Source organism: Trachemys scripta, chromosome 1 (genome assembly GCF_013100865.1).
Source record: "Trachemys scripta elegans isolate TJP31775 chromosome 1, CAS_Tse_1.0, whole genome shotgun sequence".
Classification (NCBI taxonomy): Eukaryota; Metazoa; Chordata; order Testudines; family Emydidae; genus Trachemys; species Trachemys scripta.
The window spans coordinates 165277999-165302135 of record NC_048298.1 but is presented as its reverse complement, the minus strand read 5'-3'; the positions used below and the strand labels follow the sequence as shown (position 1 = coordinate 165302135).

The 24137-nt window shown below is 44.3% G+C and overlaps 1 protein-coding gene across 1 annotated transcript; it reads right to left on the bottom strand.

Moving 5' to 3' along the window:
* Positions 1–11465: 11465 nt before the first annotated feature.
* Positions 11466–21972, bottom strand: LOC117871103 (cell surface glycoprotein CD200 receptor 1-B-like). Its single transcript, XM_034758745.1, has 6 exons — positions 21836–21972; positions 20402–20716; positions 19006–19257; positions 17093–17209; positions 14580–14614; positions 11466–12072 (listed from the first exon to the last, which is right to left on the bottom strand). Exons 1-6 carry the CDS (start codon positions 21900–21902, stop codon positions 11938–11940), a joined length of 921 nt encoding a protein of 306 aa, XP_034614636.1. The 5' UTR covers positions 21903–21972; the 3' UTR covers positions 11466–11937.
* Positions 21973–24137: the final 2165 nt, after the last annotated feature.

Sequence of the window (24137 nt, the reverse complement as noted above, 5' to 3'; positions counted from 1 at the left end):
CATGATGGCTTCTTCCTCCCCATCACCCACATGTATCTCCTTGGTTTTCTGACACCCTGCACTGGATGACCCAAGATTTGCGAGTCTGACCCATGCCTTCCCAGTTTGTGAAAGAGTCATGAACAACTGGTGCCACTGCTAACTTAAATAGCCTATGCCTCATTCAGAGAGGAATCTTCCCTTCCTCTTCCAACACACAGTAGTGTGACCACCAATGAAGAACCCCAACTTAGATGCTTCAGTTCTACCGCCCAATGTCAAATCTTCCATTCCTGCGCAACCTGATAGAGAAATTAGCAAAAGGCCAATTATAAGGTCACCGAACTGAAGCTAACATTTTAGATCCAGCATAATCTGGATTCAGATCAGGGCATGAAACAAATTGCCTTAGTGGCACTGATGAATGATTGCCTCCTGTCAACGGATGAAGGACAGACATTCATGCTCATCCTCCTAGACCTACTCATGAGAAGTTTTAGCTAAAAAAAGCAGTTTTTGAGAAAGTTTATAAGAACATAAAAACAGCCATACTGGGTCAGACCAAAGGTCCAGCTAGCCCAGATCCTGTCTTCCGACAGTGGCCAATGCCAGGTGCCCCAGAGGGAATGAACAGAACAGGTAATCATCCAGTGATCCATCCCCGTCACCCATTCCCAGCTTCTAGCAAACAGAGGCTAGGGACACCATCCCTGTCCATCCTATCTATTAGCCATTGATAGACCTATCATCCATAAACTTATCTAGTTCTTTTTTGAACCCTGTTATAGTCTTGGCTTTCACAACATCCTCTGGCAAGCAGTTCCACAGGTTGACTGTGTGTTGTGTGGAAAAAAAAACTTCCTTTTGTTTGTTTTAAACCTGCTGCCTATTAATTTCATTTGGTGACCCCTAGTTCTTGTGTTACAAGAAGGAGTAAATAACACTTCCTTATTTACTTTCTCCACACCAGTCATAATGTTATAGACCTCTATCACATCCTCCCTTAGTCATCTCTTTTCCAAGCTGAAAAGTCCCAGCTTTATTAATCTCTCCTAATACGGAAGCCGTTCCATACTCCTAATCATTTTTGTTGCCCTTTTCTGAACCTTTTCCAATTCCAATATATCTTTTTTGAGATGGGGCGACCACATCTGCATGCATTAGTCAAGATGTGGGCGTACCATGGATTTATATAGAGGCAATATGACATTTTCTGTCTTATTATCTATCCCTTTCTTAATGATTCTCAACATTCTGTTCACTTTTTTGCCGCTGCACATTGAGTGGATGTTTTCAGAGAACTATCCACAATGACTCCAAGATCTCTTTCTTGAGTGGTAACAGCTAATTTAGATCCCCTCATTGTATATGTATAGTTGGGATTGTGTTTTCCAATGTGCATTACTTTGCATTTATCAACACTGAATTTCATCTGCCATTTTGTTGCCCAGTCACCCAGTTTTGAGAGATCCTTTTGTAGCTCTTCGCAGTCTGCCTGGGACTTAACTATTTTGAGTAGTTTTGTATCATCTGCAAATTTTGCCACCTCACCGTTTACCCCCTTTCCAGATCATTTATGAATATGTTGAATAGGACCGGCCCCAGTACTGATCCCTGGGGGACACCACTATTTACTTCTCTCCATTCTGAAAACTGACCATTTATTCCTACCCTTTGTTTCCTATCTTTTAACCAGTTACCAATCCATGACTGCTTATTTTCCTTAAGAACTTTTGGTGAGGGACCTTGTCAAAGACTTTCTGAAAATCTAAATACACTATATCCACTGGATCCCCCTTGTCCACATGCTTATTGACCCCCTCAAAGAATTCTAGTAAATTGGAGAGGCATGATTTCCCTTTACAAAAAACATTTTACTCTTCCCCCAACAAATTATGTTCATCTATGTGTCTGACAACTTTGTTCTTTACTATAGTTTCAACCAGTTTGCCTGGTACTGAAGTCAAATTTACCGGCCTGTAATTGCCAGGATCACCTCTGGAGCCCTTTTTAAAAATTAGCGTCACATTGGCTATCCTCCAGCCATGCGGTACAGAAGCTGATTTAAATGATAGGTTACAGACTATAGTTAGAAGTTCTGCAATTTCATATTTGAATTCCTTCAGAACTCTTGGATGAATACCATCTGGTCCTGGTGACTTATTACTGTTTAGTTTATCAATTTGTTCCGAAACCTCCTCTAATGACACCACAATCTGCGACAGTTCCTCAGATTTGTCACCTAAAAAGAATGGCTCAGGTTTGGGAATTTCCCTCACATCCTCAACCGTGAAGACCAACGCAAAGAATTCATTTAGTTTCTCCACAATGGCCTTATCGTCCTTGAGTGCTCCTCTAGCATCTCGATCATCCAGTGGCCCCCCTGGTTGTTTAGCAGGCTCCCTGCTTCTGATATACTTAAAAAAAAATTTGCTATTACTTTTTGAATCTTGGAGTAGCTGTTCTTCAAATTATTTTTTTGGCCTTCCTAATTATATTTTTACATTTCATTTGCCAGAATTTATGCTCCCTTCTATTTTCCTCACTAGGATTTAACTTCCTCTTTTTAAAGGATGCCTTTTTGCCTCTCACTGCTTCTTTTACTTTGTTGTTTAGCCACAGTGGCACTTTTTTGGTTCTCTTATTATGTTTTTTAATTTGAGGTATATATTTAAGTTGAGCCTCTATTATGGTGTCTTTAAAAGTTTCCATGAAACTTGCAGGGATTTCACTTTTGACACTGTACCTTTTAATTTCTGTTTAACTAACTTCCTCGTTTTTGTGTAGTTCCCCTTTCTGAAATTAAATACTACAGTGTTGGGCTGCTGTGCTGTTTTCCCCACAACAGGGAAAATTGCAATAAAAAATAGAGTTTTTTACAATAGAACTAGCTCTAGCATCATTTACTGCTACACAGTGTATTACACTAACATTTCCTTGATTAACAGTAGCTAGAACACTGTTGAAGCCACAATAATAAATATTCTGTATTTCATTCCTTTGGTTGGCATTGATGCCTCAACAGAAAAATGCCACTTTTTAATTTTTAAAAAAATGAATTTAGTGCTGGTAAAAGGTGCAGACTTGGAGACTGAAGACTTTTATCTGCACAATAGGTAGTGGCTCTGAAAGCTTCCCCCACACTACCGTAATACCATGTCCCAGACCTGTTCTGGAAGCTCTGGTACTTATATGGCCCAGTTACCATAATATCTGAGTGACTCATAATTCTTTAATGTATTTATCCTCACAACACCCCAGTGAGGTAGGGAAGTGCTGTTATCCCCCTATGATGAGCTGTTCACCCCACACTAGCCTAGAAGGGATTAATGAGGCTGGGAAGGGGCCAATTAACCATCTAGGTCACAGCTGAGGGGAATTAAACAAACCATAATGGAACCAGCTGTGAAAGAACAGTCAGGAAGCTGCCAGCAGAAGAGGGCTACAGTGAGGGAGCCTGCAGCCACTCTCTAAACATTAGAGAGAGAAGGAGGAAACCCTAAAGGACAGGGTGTAGGAAAAGGCTCAGGGAAATGACAGCAAAGTTTAAGATGATACAGATCTTAGCTGCTGATTAGAGGGTCCCTGTGCTGGAACCTGGAGTAGAGGGCGGGCCTGGGTTCCCTACCAGCCACTGTGGAAGTGGCACAGTCGGAGCAGTGAATGGGAAGACTGCCTAAGACAGTTTGTAGGCAAAGACTTTGATACCCTGGAAGGGGGAAAACACTTAGTGACCTGGCCGGAGGGCCAAGCCATGAAAGGGAGCACCCAGAAAGTAAGAAAGAGAGCCGTCAGGGCATGCAATGAGTGTCAAAAGGGGGCACCCCATTCAGAGGCGTAGTGAGCACCCTCCGTACCCACCAACCGGAGGGGGCCCCGCAAAGAAGGGGGCCCCTAAAAGTGGCAAAATAAATACTGCATTCCAGTTTCTGCATTGTAAGGGGCCCCGCCCGGACATATGTTCAGAGGGGGCCACCGTTCGGAGGGGGTCACGTTCTTTGTTGCTATGGCCCTGACCCCATTTTACAGATGAATGAGGTCTAGTCTACACTAGAAAAGAGTGGCTGGTGGAGCTCTACCAGCAAACCCTCCTAGAGTAGACACAGCTTCTACCAGCAAAAAATGTAGTTTTGTTGATATAGTTCAGGGATTCTCAAACTGGACTCCTCAGGAGGTCACGAGATTATAACATGGGGGGTCGCGAGCTGTCACCCCAAACCTCGCTTTGCCTCCAGCATTTATAATGGTGTTAAATATATAAAAAAGTGTTTTTAATTTATAAGGGGGGGCACACTCAGAGGTTTGCTATGTGAAAGGGGTCACCAGTAAAAAAGTTTGAGAGGCACTGGTATAGTTTATACCAATTTCCCCAAATAACTACACTAGGGTTTTTGCCATTATAAAAATGTTGTAAAATATCACACCCCTAAGCAATATTACTTCCCTGGCTAAAATTTTCTGGTGTAGATGTGTCCTAACTCCCTCTCTCTGGGAACGGCTGAGAAGTTATCACAGAATAGTATTCTCTGTACTCTTTCAATACTTGGCTTTTCTACCAGGACTGGTGATAAAAGTGCCATTACAAATTAATGTTAGCTGTGATTATTTGTTATGGCATTAACACCTGTCCACTAGAAATTGATCTGATCCCATCAACTCCTTGTACATGGACCAAGAAAACTGTTAAACAGAAATTATTTTAAGCCAATACTCACTTGGATTATATGCACTATTCCATGCGCCTTTATGAATCACCTACACCTCTACCCCGATATAACGCAGCCTGATATAACATGAATTCGGATATAACACGGTAAAGCAGCGCTCCGGGGGGGGGGGGGGGGGGCTGTGCACTCCGGCGCATCAAAGCAAGCTCGACATAACGTGGTTTCACCTATAATGCAGTAAGATTTTTTGGCTCCCCAGAACAGCATTATATCGGGGTAGAGGTGTATATTCGTTTTTTTAAACTATATTGCCTGAGAACAATAAACAGAATAACCTAATTACATTTAGTTTAAGTTTGTGTAGGACACAGAACTGTCTCAGCATTTGATTAAGACACCTCAATTCTCCCCACTTTCCATCCTGAGTGCAAGATGCACCTTTTTGACTTTGCCATAACAAATACAAGCATATCAGTGCATAACAATAAAATCTATAGACAATTTTTCACCTTGAGAGAAGACAGAAGTACAGACAGCAACGTACATGACAGAAACCAGTCACATTACTTCATGCATCTCTGAAAGGTGCTCAGATATCACCATGATGGACACGTTGTGCAAACCTATAACAGAATCACATTGTATAAGTAATAAATCATAAAAGCCAAAAGCAAGCCTCATTCTGCCTTGATTCCTAACTTCCTATTGTTCCTCTCACCATGACAACCTACCCGTTCTCAGCTCTATGCATCTGTCCAGAAACCTCTCAGCTCACGGATTCAGAATGTCCATTGTGAGTCACAATCTGGTTAGCCAATTATTCCTTTCTCGCTACGACTTCAGAGAAGATGAAGTTAAAGCAACTGATCCGCTACTTTGCGCCAGATCAACTGTGCCTACTTAATGCAGCTCAAAGGTGACACACATCAGACTGACCACTACATCACAGGATGTGGGAAATAATTTACAATAAAGAAAATTAACCACGACTTGTTTTATTTCTATCACACAGAACAGATAAGCACAAGAACAAACTAATGGCCAAGTCTCGTTTTCTAAGACAGACTAGAATATATATCTTCTGCCAGACCTAATATGTACCGCTTGGCCAACGGCATGACAGCAGAACATAGATTCACCAAAGGGACTGACCATTGCAATGCTTAACTTTTAGGCAACTAGAAAACCACTGGGATTCACAAAGCTTGAGTTAGACACCCAGGCTCCCTATACAATGACTGGAGGGAGATGTGAATCCCATTCTTAGGCACCTAAGAGCCAAACACTGAACAGGGAGCTACCTAAGCTAGACGATGGGAGGGGCAAACAAAAGGGTTGTATCCTAAGCCCCACCCCTCTCAAGGGACTTGGCACCTAAATCTGAGCTGGAAGGAGACACCTATGTCGGCCAGGAGTAAACACCTGTAAATTCTCTCCTGGAGCCAAACACCTAAGGCATTTCTTATGCAAGTGCTGGTGGAGGGAGGAGGCTGCCTCCCCTATAACCATTAGTCCAGTGATTAGGTTACTCTGCCAGGATATGGGAGATCTACGTTCAATGCCCCCACCTACCTGATCGATCGGTAGCGATCGATCTATCGGGGATCAATTTATCGCATCTAGCTTAGAAACAATAAAATCGATCCCGATCGCTCTGCCGTCGACTCTGGAACTCCACCGCAGTGAGAGGCGGAAGCGGGTTCGACGGGGGAGAGGCAGTGGTCGACTCGCCGCCATCCTCACAGCCAGTTAAATCAACCTAAAATACGCCGACTTCAGCTACGCTATTTCCGTAGCTGAAGTTGCGTATCTTAGGTCAACCTCTCCCCCCCACGCCGTAGTGTAGACCTAGCCTTAGGGTAGTGGCTCTCAAACTGTGGGTCACGACCGGAGGTCGCCAGGGCTGGCTTAGACTTGCTGGGGCCCAGGGCCAAAGCCCAAGCTTGAGGGCTTCAGGCCTGGACAGTGGGGCTAAGGTTACAGACCCCCGGCCTGGGGCTGAAGCGCTCTGGCCCCCCGGCCTGGGGCAGTGGGGCTTTGGCTTTGTCCCCTGCCCTGGGGCGGTGGGGCTTGGGCAGTTCTCAGGCTTCAGTCCTGGTGTCGTGTACTAATTGTTGTTGTCAGAAGGGGGTCACGGTGCAATGAAGTTTGAGAACCCCTGAATTAGAGCATGAGTCTCATCTCTCAGGTAAGTATTGTAACCCCTGGGGCTATGGGGTATTCTGATGTGGGTCTCTCTTGTTGAAGCTGGTCCCCTAACATGCAGTTAGGCACCTAACTCCCTTTATTAATCTAGCCCACAGTGTACGAGAAGCCAGGTTATAGACTTCACACCACAAGGGGTCAACTTTGTCCCTTGGGTACAGTGCGGTGATTGAGAAACAGATACATTAATCCCTCCAAAATTTTGCAGCATCTGTTAATTTAGCTGAGCAGGAACTTGCTGGAGTCCTACGGCGTTTAGTGTTTTTGCTTTGACGTAAGCCAGTGATGAAAGCAGAGTCGGACTGGCCCACAGGGCTACAGCGAAATTTTCTGTGAGGACGACGAGGTTTCTTGGAAGTGGGGAAGAGCCAGACCTCTGCCCACACGAACCATGCCATAGAGATGAAGCTGCGGCCTGCATTACCTTCCCCAGCTACCACATAGCACCAGATGCTGCTGCAGCCTCCTCATTCTTCCTCCTCCCCCGCCTGTCAACTGTAATGTGGTAGCGCAGGTAGGAGCGGGGAACAGAGAAGGCCTATGTGGTTGCAGCTGTATTAGACAGAACTCCGAAGTGAGTTCATATGGTGTTTAAGTGTTTGTATGTGTGGGAGTCTTTTGTATGTCTGTACAGAAACAGCGAAAACTGTCACATGTTCTGCATTTAGCTGTGGAAAGTGGTTAGTTGTGTGGTCATTCTTGTCACTTGTGGGAGTGAGTTCCATCCTCTAGGTCCAGCTCTTGAAGGTCCTATCTCTGACGCACAAATCTCTCTCTACAGTTTTGCAGTTTCAGTAGAACATAGCTATCATTGGACTGTGTGGTCAGGAAGGGGGGGCACTCTCTCAGGTAGCTAGGGCCCATCCTATGGAGGATTTTGAGTTACATGACAGAGATCTTGAACTGGTGTCTGTATTCAATGGGGAGTCAATGTAGAGATTAGAAAGCTAGGTTGGTGTGTTCATGGCAACTTGTGAAGCTAGCAGGGCCGGCTCTAGGCACCAGCAAACCAAGCATGTGCTTGGGGCAGCACATTTTCAAGGGCAGCATTCTGGCCATTTTTGTGTGTGTGTGTGTGCTTCTGGCAGCAAACGCCTAGAGCCGGCCCTGGCAGCGGCAGCACGTCGTGCGCGAGGGGGGGCACCCTGTAGCCACTGCGGTTCGTGCCGTGGGGAAGCAGCGCCCACACCTTGTGGCTGTTCCAGGCAGGCTTCGAGCGGGGGACACTCAGGCTGGGGGACACCCCACGGGGCACACAGAGCCACCTGCAGGTGCCGCAGGGCGGCCGCCCCCAGCGCTGCAGCCCAGGGACTGTGGCAGGGCGGCCAGAAGCAGCAGCAGCGGGGCCATAGAGGGCGGGGTGCTGTCGTGCGCGGCCTGTGTCCCGCTCTCCGGGGCTCCGCTGCCTCTGGGGCTACCCTGCCCCTGCTCCTCAGCCCTCTGTGGGGACGGTCCCCCAGCTCTGCCCTCCCAGGTCCCGGCCAGTACTGGAGGCGGGAGCCCTGGATGGAGGGACCCTGGGCTGAGACACGGCCCGGGAGCCCCACTGCTTACCCCGACCCTGCCAGCGCCGGACTGGCTGGAGGTGAGGGGGGAGTGGGCAGAGTCATCACTGGTGGGGGGGAGGCCAGGGCTGGGACAGCAAGGGGTGAGGGTGGGAGGGGGGAATAGAGAACCCAGGGCTGGGGTGGGGGGCAGCCAAAAATTTTTTTGCTTGGGGCAGCCAAAAACCTAGAGCCGGCCCTGGAAGCTAGGCAAACAAGCTGCTGGTTTTTGTAGCAGCTGGAGCTTTTTCAGGAAGGGTGGTTTCATTTCTAGATATGAAGAGTTACAAAAGCAACCCTGGCAGTCACAGATTGAAAAAGCACCACTACCAACTGTGGGGCCAACAGAATGAGAGAATCTTCGGGCCAGATGCAGATGGAAGTGGACATTTGTTTTTGCTTGGATAGCTCTTTTGCCACCTACTGCTTCTGAGGAATCTAAATGTGCAAACCTGTACAAATGTAGAGGGGACCAAGGGATCCTCCCCATAAGAAGAATAAAACAGCAGATGCAATTTCCTTCATTTAAGAATACGTGAAAATATTTCAAAACAAATAGTTCAATATTTATTATTATATTTGTTTTCCTTTTTGGGTGTGCTCTAAAAGTTAGGTTCCAAAACTCAAGTTAAAAAGTTGTTTTGCCACATTTTCAGCTCAGTGGCTGGGCTGGCAGGCAGGGCCGGCTCTAGGATTTTTGCCGCCCCAAGCGAAAACAATNCCCCTAAAAATGTGCCCCGGCCGCCCTAACTCACCTCCGCTGCTGCCGCTTGTACGCTGCTGCTCGCCCTCCCTCCCAGGCTCTCAAACACGGGAGGGAGGGGGAGATCCCAAGTGGTCGCGGCGCGCAAATCAACTGTTTCGCGCGCCGTGGCTGCTCGGGATCTCCCCCTCCCTCCCGTGTTTGAGAGCCTGGGAGGGAGGGCGAGCAGCAGCGTACAAGCGGCAGCAGCGGAGGTGAGTTAGGGCGGCCGGGGCACATTTTTAGGGGCGGCATGGCCCACGCCAGAATGCCACACCTAAAAATGTGCCGCCCCAAGCACCAGCTTGTTTTGCTGGTGCCTAGAGCCGGCCCTGCTGGCAGGACAAAGTGGAGACTTCATTTTAGTCGTACGGTTAATGAACCTCCACTACTCAGCCACCCTCATTGCCTATTAAACTCTGCTGCCTTTCCCTTCTTTGCCCCAGCACCCTAAGAATACCTCACCTCTCCTCAAGTCTCTGCTTTCTACACACACCACCTTGGTTGCTAGGAACGCCCTCAACCCCAAATCTCTCATTCCTTCCTGGAAATCCCCCAGTGTCTGCCTCCTTCCCACTCCCTCTACTTCATGGAATCTCCCCACCCCCTACATATCACCCCACAGGATCCATAGTGAGCTTCTGGGGCTGCAGCTGCTGACATCACCTGTAAGGCCAGGAGTTGGAAGGCAGAGTTCTGGTACCGTAGGCCTCAGAGATGGGGCTGCAGAGACCCACAAACTGGAAAAAGCCTGGGGCCCAGCTTCTTGTGCTGGGCTCCATGGCTGGAATTCTGTCCACTGCTGCGGTTGCTCCACTCCACTGTCTGGTCCCTGGGTGGCAGCAGGCCATACCAGGAGGAACCAGAGCACCACCCAGCTCAGAAGCTAATGCAGCCAAAACATCACCATGATTCTGTGTTGCGTTCAAGGGCACAATAATAGTGTGACATGTAGAAACACTGGCAAGCAACTGAAACTTTACTTTCCATTCTCAACACATAATCCGGGTCAGAGATACAAATGCAATACCGCTCATGACAGGGGTCATTATCAACCTTACTGTTATATCTTCCCTTCAACAAAATAAAATGGATATACAGTAAAACATAATATTAAAAATAATCACAAATGAATGACAAATACTGTCCCTGAATCTTGATCACTTCCTGATCAGACAGTCACTTGTTCTCAGAAGCAGGTTCTTTAGCAGTGGCACTCTAGCCCTACCATACATGGAAGTCAAGCAGCCCCAGCTAAAGCAGAGGCTCTCAGAGCTTTCAGGCTCTTTGTTGCACAACAGGAGACACCCCAGATACTGGGGGAATTCTGCAGGCAGTTGGCCACTGAAGAGAAATGTTCTGATTTTTCCAAACTGAAAATTTTTCAGAGTGTCCTGTCCATAGGAAATTTTGGAATTTCTAGATATCATTCCAAATCAGAATGGAACTGGAATCTGCAGAATGGAAATTCCAAGTTTCCACCAGCTCTAGTTATGACAAAGTCTGTTCTTGGGAGATTTTCATTCCAATATTAAACAACAACAATTACCTCCACTTAGCTCCACATACCAAGATGCAAGGAAGGCTGCACCAAGATGTAAAGGAACAAGTTTCTCCCCTTTCTGTCCCTGCACAGGCTGCCCACAACCTGGCCCTTTGTATTTTTATGTTGCTCAGTCCTGAAGTCCTCTGAGTACCTAACACAAATATCTGAGTTCCGCATGGCCATACATTTCTAAGTGGTCAAATAACTATATACCCAAAGAGGTTTGGATGCAGATTCAGACACACATTCATGGTTTTTAGATGTTTACTTGACTAAACTTTTCAATGTTGCCCATCACTCATTCCCACTTACAGATCAAGTTCAAATGCATTTGTTTGGCTTCTATCATTACATATGCAAGGTCTATACAAATCAGAATTTAAAAAAAAAAGTCAGAGGATATAATATAAAATCAGCTGCTACCAGTCCCATGTTGCTAATTCTGAATGTAAACCATTCTTTCGACCTAGTCAAACTTCTTTTAATTCTGCCAGTTAGACAAGTACTGCATTTCTGCAATGGGGGGCTCCCTATCCTTAAGAGTTTTTGGGGTCCTTAGTTTCATTTGTTTCCACCACAGGATTCCAGAGGTAGTGCAACTGTCAAAATGCAATTCCCATGTTTTCACAGTCGGCTGGCAACTAGGCACACAAGTATTCATTTTCCATGCCCAAGGCTCCATAGAATATAGAATATCAAGGTTGGAAGGGACCTCAGGAGGTCATCTAGTCCAACCCCCTGCTCAAAGCAGGGCCAATCCCCAGACAGACTTTTTACCCAAGATCCCTAAATGGCCCCCTCAAGGATTGAACTCACAACACTGGGTTTAGCAGGCCAATGCTCAAATCACTGAGCTATCCCTCCCCCCTAAAAATTCATAGAAGCTTACACATGACATTTTGATGAATGTTTTTGAAGCTTGGGCCTTAACATTTCAGACAAAGGCATTTATGGACATCCAAAAAGGGAGAAAATTTACTAAAACATGTTGATCCCCACCTGTCTTTCTGCCTCCATTTTCCTGAGTGATGAAGACAATAAGAACTCCTTCAATTTCTGAAGGCCAATCACATAAAAGTAATTCAGCAACTCAGAGAGGAATCTGCAAAAGTGGATCAAAGCCAAGTCTTCCTGACAAAAAGGACAGAACTTTTGGAGCAGGTATACGCATGTGCTGCAGGACTTCTAACCCCATTTCAGAACAGTCCCAGGATGTGTTAGATATTCTTGGTACAGACAATAGCTGAGCTAGGACTAGACTCTTTGCCTTTGTGTTTTTAGAGAATTAATATTTTTATGTATGTTCTGTACACTGTAATTCTGATAGATACTTTCCACGGTGGAAGAGTTAGTTGTGTTAACTGTCCCAGGCCTGAGGTTATTCCTAGTCTGCAATACAAAGAAAAATCAATACATTAAGCAGATTTTTATACAACATCCCAAATACAGACCAAAGTGAAAAGTGAAATGGATGAAATCAGGACAGTGACATGTGAAGTTACATCACAGTTTACTCTGAATGAAGAGATGGGGCAGAGATGATGACACTTGAGGGTGGAGAGAAATACAGCAGCACAATGAGGGCCTGGTCCATGATTCAGGTTCCTACACACATAAGTGTTGGAACTAGGGGCGCTGCCGCACCCCCTGACTTGAAGTGGTTTCCATCATATACAGGGTTTGTTTGGTTCAGTGGCTCTCAGCACACCCACTATACAAATTATTCCAGCACCCCTGCCTACACACTATGATAATACCAACAACCATCACCACCATCATGTCATAAATTACCAACTTATTACAGGAAAGAATGAGACCTGTTCAGTTCAGGCCCTGTAATCTCTTGTTCCCCTTCCACATATCACGGTTTAGGACAGCCAAATTTGCACTTGTCTGAGACTATATGACTCGGTATATGAAACTGTGGTGTAGTTATTGCTGGGGCTTTTGGCCAAATCACCTCCTACTCAGACATTGTCCTTCCATCCACCCAGAATTGTTGTAAACAACACAGACATTTAATACAGGGTCAGCCTGGCATGCATCTTTTCACAGATACAATAACTCCCCTTCACTTTGCAACAGTAACATGCAAAGCTGTTTATAAAATGCTGATGCTAACAGTATAACATAACTAAGGATATGGTGAAATTCTCTTGCTTGGGACACCCTGATGGGTGACTGCCATCATTAAGCAGAATTTACAATGAACAGAAGTCACTGTTTTACTTTCATAGTAATGTTGCTGTCTGAGAAGCTGCACAGCCCATTGTGTTACTGATTGGACCCAGGGAGTCGGGAGTGATACTAGCTACACTGGGTTAGGAACTTTGCATGCGGCTTTCCAGGGGCAGCAGACTGACCTCCAAAGTAATGGCCCAACAGTAACCAACATGGAAGGAGATAAAACAACCACTAGGAACAGGCAGCAAAGCAAACCTGCATGCATCACTGCTACTGAAAGGCATTGGGAGCAAACAAACAGCAGAAGAGTGAGACAAAACAAAAAATCTAAGCACAAAAATAACACGACGGCATCTGCTTAAGTAGACTTGTTGTTCCCATTAAGAAGTAATCAAATACTATTTGGCAATTTTACCTAAATGCTCTTTCTCAGAGACCTGGAATAGAACTATTAAGAAAGAAAAATCTCCCCAGATTTTCCTTTAGTTCTATAGGTAGCCTCACTGCTTTCACATGCAAACATCCCTGAATAAGGAGATATTTCTTCATTTGTAATTTACTCACTTTATGCCAGGTCCTGAGAGGAGCTGAACACCGACTTATTTCCTGCAACTCCCACTGACCAAAGGGAGCTTTGCAAGCTCAACAGGTGCTCCTCGCCTCTCAGGGTTTAGACAGTTTGTTACCTTCCTCTATTCCTCACGGTCCACATCAGACTTCGTAGTTTTTAATATATCCCTGCCAGCCTGCACAAGTGCATTAATAATTCTGAATGTTATTAATCTGTAGAGATTAATGGAGCTGCTGTGTAGATAATAAGATGACAGAGAGTTGCTGAACAAGGATGGTTGAAACTAGACAGTAAAAAACAGTAAGGTCTATAGATACTGTGGCATCGCTACCACAACAAAATTACAATGAAACCTGAGCTGAGATCCTGACCTTACTGAAGTAAATGGGAGTTTTTTCACTAACTTCAATAGGGCCAAACCTTCGGTAGGTATTTTCACACTGTATTTATCTAGTATTTCGATTGTACTGAAGGAAATTATATTTAAAAGCTAAGGTCAATATTTAGATTTTAACTGTACAAAATCAGAGAGTTCAGAGTGCTAGCTTCCACAAACACTTTGCCACTTTCTCCTAGAATGTGTGCATCACCACGGGGCCTTTCATTACAGAATCACACAGAAGTAGACCATGTGACATAATACAGCTTGACAAATAATATAAGATAAGGGAAAGCAAGTGCATCTTTTCTATACCTATAGATGAAAACAAAATGCTATGGATGTGATCACCTGTTTAGTCATGCAGTGCCTATGTGGCATCAAAGACCCTAGTGTACTGCTTACATACACAAGGGCAGAGTTAAGGTTGCCATGGGAACCATAATTCTGATCTCACGAAAGTCAGTGCATTCAAACACTCAACCTTAAAACTGCATTATTTTTCTAATAAATAATTTATGATATTTTTATGGCAGATGTTGCATTACATCCCTTGCCTACAATTATGCAATTACTTGGTGCATTTTAAATATACACAAAAAAAAGACACAAACATACAGGTCACAGACATTTTCATTAATATATAGCCACATAGACAATGATACAAAAACATAGAAATTGACATATTGGGGCTGTGGGAGACCAGGTAAGTTAAAATGAAACTGGATGTGTCAGTCCAAAATCAGAATAAATTCCACTTACTGTGGTAGCATCTGCCAGTCCAGATAACCAGGAGGCTGAAAATAAGATATCATCAGATCAAAATGGTTTGATGGGACAACACACACGTGGTAGTTATTATCTATATTTCCTCTGCTATTAGTTGAAAAACTTTCATCTCAACACAGCTGAACTCCTTGGCTTAGTTGACAGTTGTATTGTCACTGTTAGAATTCCTTTATTGTCAGCAGGTTTGCAATTGTTTTACTTTCCATTTCTATAACATGTTCAGACACTCCAGTAGAAGTAAGAATATGTGAACATTAAAGGCTGCTGTCGGAGAAGCTTGCAGATATTGAATTGAACATGATTAGCAAGGGTGGGGAAAAACTGGTTTTAAAATGGTCCCTTTATTCTTGCACATCGGCAAAGCACCATAGTGGTATGCCATTGAGAGTCACCTATCAAATTGCTGCAAACAAATGTCATTGCAAATGTCAATCCTTTGGTGACAACTGCTTTCGGCTGCTGCCTCTTCCTTTTCTCACTGTATCCTACCTCCTCTGTTGCTACCAGCCCCATCTCTCTTTAGGCTGCCTGTCACCCAGCCCCACCACTCCTCTGGCCCTGCCTCAGCAAATACACCTACAATGTAATACATCGGGGGGAGGGGGGAAATCATCTGAATCACATTCAGTAGGGAAGAGAAACTAGACAAGCAGTAATTCTGGAAGAGGAGAGTAAATTAGATCCCTCTGCCTCTCCTATATTACTCCACTTACTTCCCATTTCACTCAGCCTTCCCACTTGGGTACTCCTGCATCCATGGTCCTTCTGTTTTCACTGTACTCAAGCCATCTCTTGTGTTCCAGCTGTTGCCACAGCTACCTCCCATTCCAACTAGCCCCCCAAGTGTTGATTCACCCCTCCTACTTTGTCTTCTATTCCAATCATACCCCTGAAACCATTTGACTTCATTCCAGTCAATACCAAAGCATAATCTCAGGTTAGATTCCATCTTCAGTACAAGTGTATTCAATATGGACCTGATGCGTGTTGAAGTCTATGGGAGGTTTTCCCACTGACTGACATGGCCATTGGGTCAGGCCCTAATAAAGGAGTTAAAACTGGATTAAAGGTAACTGTTGAGAATTTTAAGTCTTAAAATTGCAGTGACTGGAAACATCTGAAACATTAAAGCCCTCCATTGTGGGCTGTAACAAATCCTGATTGTGACACTGTTTTTATGTATGAGCAACAGACCCCTTGAAATATAAACCACTGTATCAGTCAGAAAGCAAACCTGGGGTCTCTACCCTGGGATATTCCATAGTGAATAGACCTGTGGGAGTCACTTAACCTGCCTCTCTGCTATTTTTAATAAGAAATTGAACCTGGTTATCCAGAAAGTATTTTCTCTTTGGAAACGTTACGTGTCTAATTGGGTGGAGGCTTCCATCTTAAGTAGCAGCAGGAGTTTCACATCTGGCCCCCAGGGCTGGAGGAAATTATCACAGGAGTTTAGATAACATGGAAATTGTCGAGAGAAGAGAGACATGCTAAGCCTAACGTCAGATCATCCACCCACCTCCCTGGCAGGATGTGAAAGTGAAATTCAATGGCCTTTTGACCTCATTCTAAAACATACAGGGGAAATATTAACAAACACCTACTGGACATAGTTTAACCCTAAACCCCCTTGTCTCAGGATATGTCTACACAACATGTGCATGGGCTAGCCTACCTGAGCTAGCTTGAATCCAGCTAACGTGGGTTACAATTACATTGTCTTCACTGCTGTGCAGGCAGTACAAGCCCAGCATAGACCTTGGATACATACTCAGCTCAGTAGCCTGTTCTGAAGCCTGTGCGGCACTGTCTTCACTGTTACGGTTTCCTGTGCTAGCTGGATTGAAGCTAGCTCAGGTAGGCTAGCCCATGCACAGCTTTTGCTGTATAGACATACCCTCAAACTTAGATCTAACATTCACAAGAGGTCGAGAAAAATCACTGATTGCATAGGTGCACTTCTCCCATCCAGTTAGTGGGGCACTTCCATCATCTGACATGGCCAGTGGCAGAATAAAGGGATATTTCCCCCTACCGGGTAAGTCAGCCATGAGGTAATGAAACATTTTCGTATATCTAAACAGGGACACAGCCCTTAATACAAAGCCCATAGGGTTGAATGCAGATGAAACCAATAGAGGTTCTATTCAATTACTCTAAAACTCCTCATCTTGTAATAAAGAATATCTGTTCTATAAAAACTTTCAGCCACATATAGAATTTAACAGAGAATTATACCTCTGCTGTGGAATTCTTGGGTTGGTTTAAAAGTTCTATAGAAAAATCACCACTGTTTCTTTAGCACATTTCATAGGTCTTGGAGATGGTCAGTAACTGGAGCCCTGAGCTTTCCCCCCAACCCCAACCTGCCCAAACAGGTCAGTGATAAGGTACATTTCCTTGTAAACATGCAGAGTCAGTAATGTGATACTGGGGCATTTCCACCCCTCGTGAAGCAGTAAGTGACTAAGTTCCAAATGGCTTACCTCTGCATTTTAAAGTCCGGTATAAAATCAGAGCAACAACTGCAACAGCGATACATGAAGAGGTGCATATCAGGAAATAATGGAGTATGGGTGAAAGTGTCATGTCCGCAGAAAGTTCTGCCAAGATACCGATACAATGAAAGTTATAACCCTTGATGGAGAAATCCACAGATTATGTAACTAGTGGATTTTACCCAAGCCAGGGAGAGGGGAGTTCTCCCTCTGCTCTTACGGTATATGAGACAGAAAGATCATACACACACACACACTCCCCTCTGGCTAGCTTATTACAATATCTTACATCAGGCTCCTCTGAAAACTAGATGGACATCTAACATGGTGTCTTTGGAAGAGTTAAATCCTGATGAAGCCCCAGAAACACAGTGGTTCTCCTGGTGTTCAGGAATCACCCTAGAGGTGGGTTAGCCTGATCCATTCTTGTGGGTGGAATGCCAAGTGTACCGTGTCTCTCTTCAGTCAAGTAAATTCAGTGCTGGAGACACCAGACCAAGCTTCCTCTCACTACCCTGTCATTGTGCTTCAACCCTGATGACAAGTGACTGTCCTCTCAGGAGGAGAGTGTAGCTCAGTCTTCATGCCCTGTTTGGTTCTTGGTCTCTCTGCTGTGATTTCTAACAAAGAACTATGACTGGGTATATAAACCCCGGGCTAGCAAGGATGAAGTTAAGGAGCTGCTTGGGGCTGCAGTGGCTCTGCCCCTCCACACATGCAAATCCTGCCAGGATTGGAGGCGGAGTTAAAAGGAGGGACCTCCACTCAGGTGGGGGCAACCCTGGGAAGGGAACAGGCTGTTGAGAGAGGTCTGACACCCTGCAGAGTCCTGCCCTTGCAGAAGGCAGACATGGATTCCCTGGGCTAAGAAGGGGAAGGAGACAGACTTGTACTAGAGACCAGTGAACTCTGGGTTAGACTGGAATACTTCCATGGCCCTTTGAAGTAAGAGGGGCCAATATCCTGACTAAAGCTGCCTGCATGTTTTCTTCCTTTTCCTTTTTATTTAACCTTGTTTGCTGACAGTGGTCTGTCCTGTTGCTTCACCTGGAACCCCTGAGAACCCTGAAACAGCCAAAAGGCTTCAGCTGGAGGGCTGAGGGCTGGCCCCTGTTAGACTGATACATCCTACAGTGTCTGCTGGGGTGGGGGCAATTCGACCTGCACAATTGCGCTCCTCATATAACTCCTGAAGGGGGTGCTCTGCCAAGGACAGATTTGTGACAAGGTCTTCTGGTGTCCACTGTGTTCGGAGTTTGTAATGTGGACACCTGCCCAGCTCATTGGCAGAGACCAGGATTGGACTCTAAGCAGCTAGTGGTGACCTCTGTCTGGAGGCTGACCTTGCATTCTACACATTGCCACATTCAAGCATTGGACAAGAACCCTTGAGACAATAGATAGCAGCTGTATCAGACGAGCCCAAAGGAAATGTCTCCTGGCTGAGCCAGAAATAAGGGCTGTGCTAAGATGATCTTTCTATATAGCTAGATATAATTCAGCACCTGGGGTTCAAATCCCACTTCTAAAACCAATGTGACAAATCTGTGGCTACTTAAGACACTGCGGCTGCCCCCAGTGATTGAAACAGGAGGGGGAACTCTCACTACATCAGTGAAGGAGGAGAAAGAACGCTGCAGGGGCCATTACAACAGCTTCATTCTAGAATGCTCAAGACATTCTATAGAAAGTTGAGGATAGATTATGTGCCATTTGTCTATTGTTATAGAGTGTTTCTTTAGAGCTTTACCCCTATAAATATTCAGTGTAGCACATCAAAGTAACTCAACAAAGTTGCTTGGCCCTCACCATTTGCACTGGCACTTGTCTGAAGTGATAAAGTAGAGATGTACATGGCGTTACCAGATAACAGAGACCAGTTACAGAGAAGTGGTACTTACCTGATGATAGTTCTATAGTCTGGGTCTGGTTCATGGCTGGATGGGTAACTAAGCAGGTCACGTGAGCATTGGTGCTGTTGATCATAGGCATACTGCTGAGTGTGGTCACTGTTCCATTGGTGTGATGAGTTTTGTTCTCAGTGCTGTGACCATTCCCTTCGGCCCATGAGATTTCTGCAGCTGGTTTCCCTGCAGATGCCTGGCACACAACAACCCCGTTGCTACCATGAGTCAGAGTCACCACAGGAGGGACTGCAGGAGAGAAGGGAAACAGTTAGGTTTTTTTTTTTATTGCAGTAGGTAAAAATTCCCCTACCAAGTCCTTCAAAAGTGACTAGTGATTTTTGGGTGCCCAAACTGAGACACCTTAAATGTGCTGAACTCCCACCCTCTGAAAAGTCAAGACACCTTAAAAAGGCCTAAATCGGACACCCGAAAATCACTAGACGCTTTTGAAAGTCTTGACCCCCTTTGTTTTGTGCATGAAGATCACAGCAAAAACAGAAGATGATGATGATGATGATGGCAGAGGGGAGTGGGGAGGCAGCTAGAGGAAAGGCATAGGATTCTCCATCACTGGCAATTTTTAAATCAAGAGTGGATGCTTTTCTAAAAGATATGCTCTAGTTCAGTGGTTCCCAAACTTGTTCCTCCGCTTGTTCAGGGAAAGCCCCTGGCAGGCCAGTATGTCCCTCGGCCCGCGCCGCTTCCAGCAGCTCTCATTGGCCTGGAGCAGCGAACCGCGGCCACTGGGAGCTGCGATCGGCCGAACCTGCAGACGTGGCAGGTACACAAACCGGCCTGGCCCGCCAGTGGCTTTCCCTGAACAAGCGGCGGAACAAGTTTGGGAACCAACCACTGCTCTAGTTCAAACAGGAATTATTTCAGGGGAGTTCTATAGCCTGTGTTTTACAGGAAGTCAGACTAGATGATCACAGTGGTTCTTTCTGCTTTAGAATCAATGATTACAACAAGGGGTCTGACTATCTGTTAGCAAAACACAGACTGGTGAGAACACAGCGTGGTAAAAATCACAGCTGGAATTTTTATGAATACGTAGGAAGAATTCAGAATCTGACAATATGAAAGGGAAGTGGGTAGGGCAAGAAGGAATCCCATGGAACTATTCAGACTAGACACCAGCAATACATATTCTGCCCTTGACCAGACAGAGAAAAACTCAGATTAAGAAGAGGAAGGGGACAGACTAGCTTAGCCATTATCTGAGAGGCAAGTACCAAGAAGGAAAAGCAAGTGACATGAATTATGATAAGGTGGGTGAGGTAATATCTTTTATTGGACCAACTTCTGTTGGTGAGAGAGAAAAGCTTTTGAGCTCCACAGAGCTCTTCTTCATTTTAATAACAAAAATCAAGACACACAAGGTTTTTCTTACCTAACACAGTGAGAGCAGAGACTAGGCAAAAAGTCCCATCGCTAGTTGCAATTTCACAGGTGTAATTACCCTCATCAGCAAGTCTCACAGGGTGAATCTGAAGGGCGGGGTCATGATCAGGACTAGATTCCCAAGTCATCCTCTCATTGCAGTTTGTTCTGTCTGTCTTATTGGCATCAGCTCTATATGCCAACGAGCAGTGACTTTCACTCTTTGGTCTTATTTTCCATATTACCAAAATCAGAGATGACACTGAGGTGTTAGGGCATCTTAGCACAGCCTTGGTGCCTACCACTGCAGATGCTGTGCTGTCAGCTACATGGGAAGAAGAGCGGAATTGAAAACGTCACTCGAGCTGCCATTATGGAGTTTTAATTTCATTAGGATCAAACATCTCTGCTCCCATACTGTATTGAAACCTCTTCCTGCAGCATCCTGGACACTTCTCTATATATTTATGGTAAATGGTTTAAAAATTAGCTGAGAACTTGAGATGTGCCAGAGTGACATGAGTTTCCAGGACTGACCTCACTGGTCCCACCTTCTATGGAAGCACCTTGCTACTGCAGATCCTAGGCCTCGGTCACCATTTAAAGACACTATGAAGTTGGAGCCTGATTCCTCTCACTTACTTGCTGCTCAAGGATTTCTCCAATGGGCTGGCAACTCGATGTTAGTGCTCTGTGCGGCCACATAAAATATGTGTTTATTTTCCATGCCCAGTCTCCTGCTTGCCTAGTCGTCAGGAATTGGGTGTGCCGTGGAGACAGTGCCTTGTGGTGCTTTGTATTGATTCATGGTGGTGGGCTAACGTCACAATGAAAGCCTCTACTGCCAAGGAATTTTGTTCACCTTGATAGAGGGCTTTGAGAAAGTGGTAGGGTGAGGGAATCACTCAAGAAAGGAAGGAAATTCCTCGGAGGACCTGGTTATAACACAGCTTTAAAAAACCCTGTAATATAGATGGAACCTAATCACATACTTGTAGCAATCTTAAAAACCCTAGGTTGCCCACAGCATTAGTGCAGTTACGTGGACACAGAAAAGTCCTGTCTATACTGCAATTTTCAACCCTGGTGATTTGCATTAAATTGTACTCTAGATGGGGCCTTCATGTTATTTGTGCTGCAGTCCTATCCAGCAGAACCTTATTGTGGCAGTCCAGCGGTGCAGAAAGATTGTGTGTACTGTAATCCTAATTCATGCCACTCTTCTGCTTTCACATTAAGTAGCAGCACTACTTTTGGCCAAATCTGTCTGTGAAGTTTATTTTTCTTTTGTAGTAGGGCCTCTCCTTTGTTTGTACTGCGGCTTGCTTTATTCAGTAGTTTCCCCTTGTCAATTTTAGAGTAACAGTTTGTTGAAAGAGGAGACTACTTATCAGTCCTCTGGAACTCACAGTATTATATTCATTTAATGATCTTCCACACTTACCTGGCCCTTGAACCACTTTAATTAGGAAAAGAAGGAACTCAGCCAGAATTGGCCACATCTGGGCCATGTGTTGGGAGGGGATTAGGGCAAACTGCACAAAATGAAGGTAATGACGATGATTTGGAATAATGGGTCACCATGTATGTCCCCCAAATAATTTCCTGTTTTGAGAGAAGAGCAAAGTTAGAACATGAAACAAATCATCGGCTTCCCTTAAAAATAAATGTTCTGTAAAAGACCCTTTGTCGGATTCTTTCAGATATTTTTTCTGACCCCTCAAGAAGGCACATCAACAAAAGTTACATCCAGCTTTGACAAAGCGTTCATGAAAATGAAGAAACTTGTTTCACAAATAAATGTCAATCTCTCTACAGCTGACTTTTTTATTTAGTAGTAGTAGTATCCATCCATTCACTGATAGAAATCTCTTTAATTTGTGTTTTTATTGCATCTTTTTATCAGTCAAATATTCTAAAGAAGCAGCAAAGAGTGCTCTGCCAATAAGAACCTGGACACATTGCATCCCATTTTGAAAACTGAGGCAAATGTATGTATAAGAATGTTCAGGGTCTAATTTTACATCATTTGATGGGGGCACCTACATTCATTAATGGGAATAGCCCTGGGAATGGCTGGTAAGCCCTCCTTGTTTTTAATTTCTGTAAGAGTGATGCCACTTCTGTAATAGAACAGAATGGACAGCTGTTTGCTGCAAATGATCACAACTTTTTAAACTAGGTCTTATTTATTTCCTATTTTCTTCAGAGAAATAAGGCATGTTGCATTTAATGCTATTTAGTAACATATATAATGCATGATACTCCACAAGCAAAAAAGAGACTTCTGTTTTAAAGAAATTACTTTTGCAAGTTATTGGCTGTATTAAAGCAAATGTTGAAGTACTGATCATTAAGGATGAGATGGTGCTTTCATTCAAAAGTGCTATTTTCAGGTGCTTAAAATTTCATTAAAAGATGACCTGCTGCATGAGAATTTTCAGTACAGATTCTCAGCCTAGAAGTATGTGTTTTGAAGAGGAGAATTTTGAAGAAAATCCATTTAGCTGTGGCTGAGCATAATTTTTGTTGTTAAGGAAACTGGTGATATTTGTGATATCTCAATGCAAAAACTATAACTAATTTTTAAATGGAAGACTTGGTATGTTCTATATGGTCCTGGATTATATATGTATGCTTTGGGTCCCAGTTTTCAGACATATAGCGCATCCTATTGACAGCATCACTTCCGTTTAGATCTCAATCCTGCAACTGGTTATGTGAGAACACACCACTATAGCTTGTTAAAAATTGATGGGGCTCCCGATGGTTGCACTGCTGTGCCCACACAGAGTCATTGCAGGATCAAGGCCTTAGCCCATTAGCGCATCAGAACAGGTACTGTGGTTTAGTGTGTTTTTGTGAAGCATTGATCAATATGGACCCTGTCCTACTGTGGCTTCCAGGTACTACTGCAATAAACTAATAACTAACAACAAGTGGATTTGTGTTTGCTCTGAAAAGATCTTTTGTTTTGCAATACGATGATAGATATTTAAGCACAGCATTACTGAGCATTTTGTTTACCTTAATTCCAGAATCACACAGGTTTGCTGCTTCGGCCACTTAGGCGAGAGAATCTTAAAAGCTGCAAGTGCTTCTTTTAGAAGGAGGGGAAGTCTTTATTTTAAAATGATCAAACTTTTATGATTCACTCACGACTCATTTTTTGTTTTAACCCTCATCCCATTCCCTATCCTTTGTTTAACTTCATGGCCTACAGTGGTCTAATTTAGCACTTGATCATGCAAACAGTTGCATCTGTACATACGATGTCAGTGGGACACTGAGCATAACTATACAAATGGGCATCGTTATTTGCAAGATCAAGGCAAATTCTTTGCTGCAGAGACCATGTTTTTTATCATCTGTGTAGGGAACCATGCAGTTATGATGCATAGAAATGTTTATTCATAATATTAATACATTTGCAAGTATATGTATTAGTATGTGAATGTATGAATTACTTTCACTTTTATAGTTTGAAACAAAAACAGTGATATTGATGCAACACAAAAATGTTACAACAGAGCTTTTCTTCTGGGCAATGTGTGTGGACTGAGAATGATCACCCTGGCATTTAAATGTAAGCGCACTCTTCAGTTCGTGGTATGGAGGAAAAGAGAACAGCTTAGGATCCAGCCTCTTTGCACTAAACAATTATTATAACAGTGCACATACAGTGGGTCAAAGCCTCAGATGGTGTAAACTGGCAGATTTGAATGGGGCTATAATGATTTAGGATC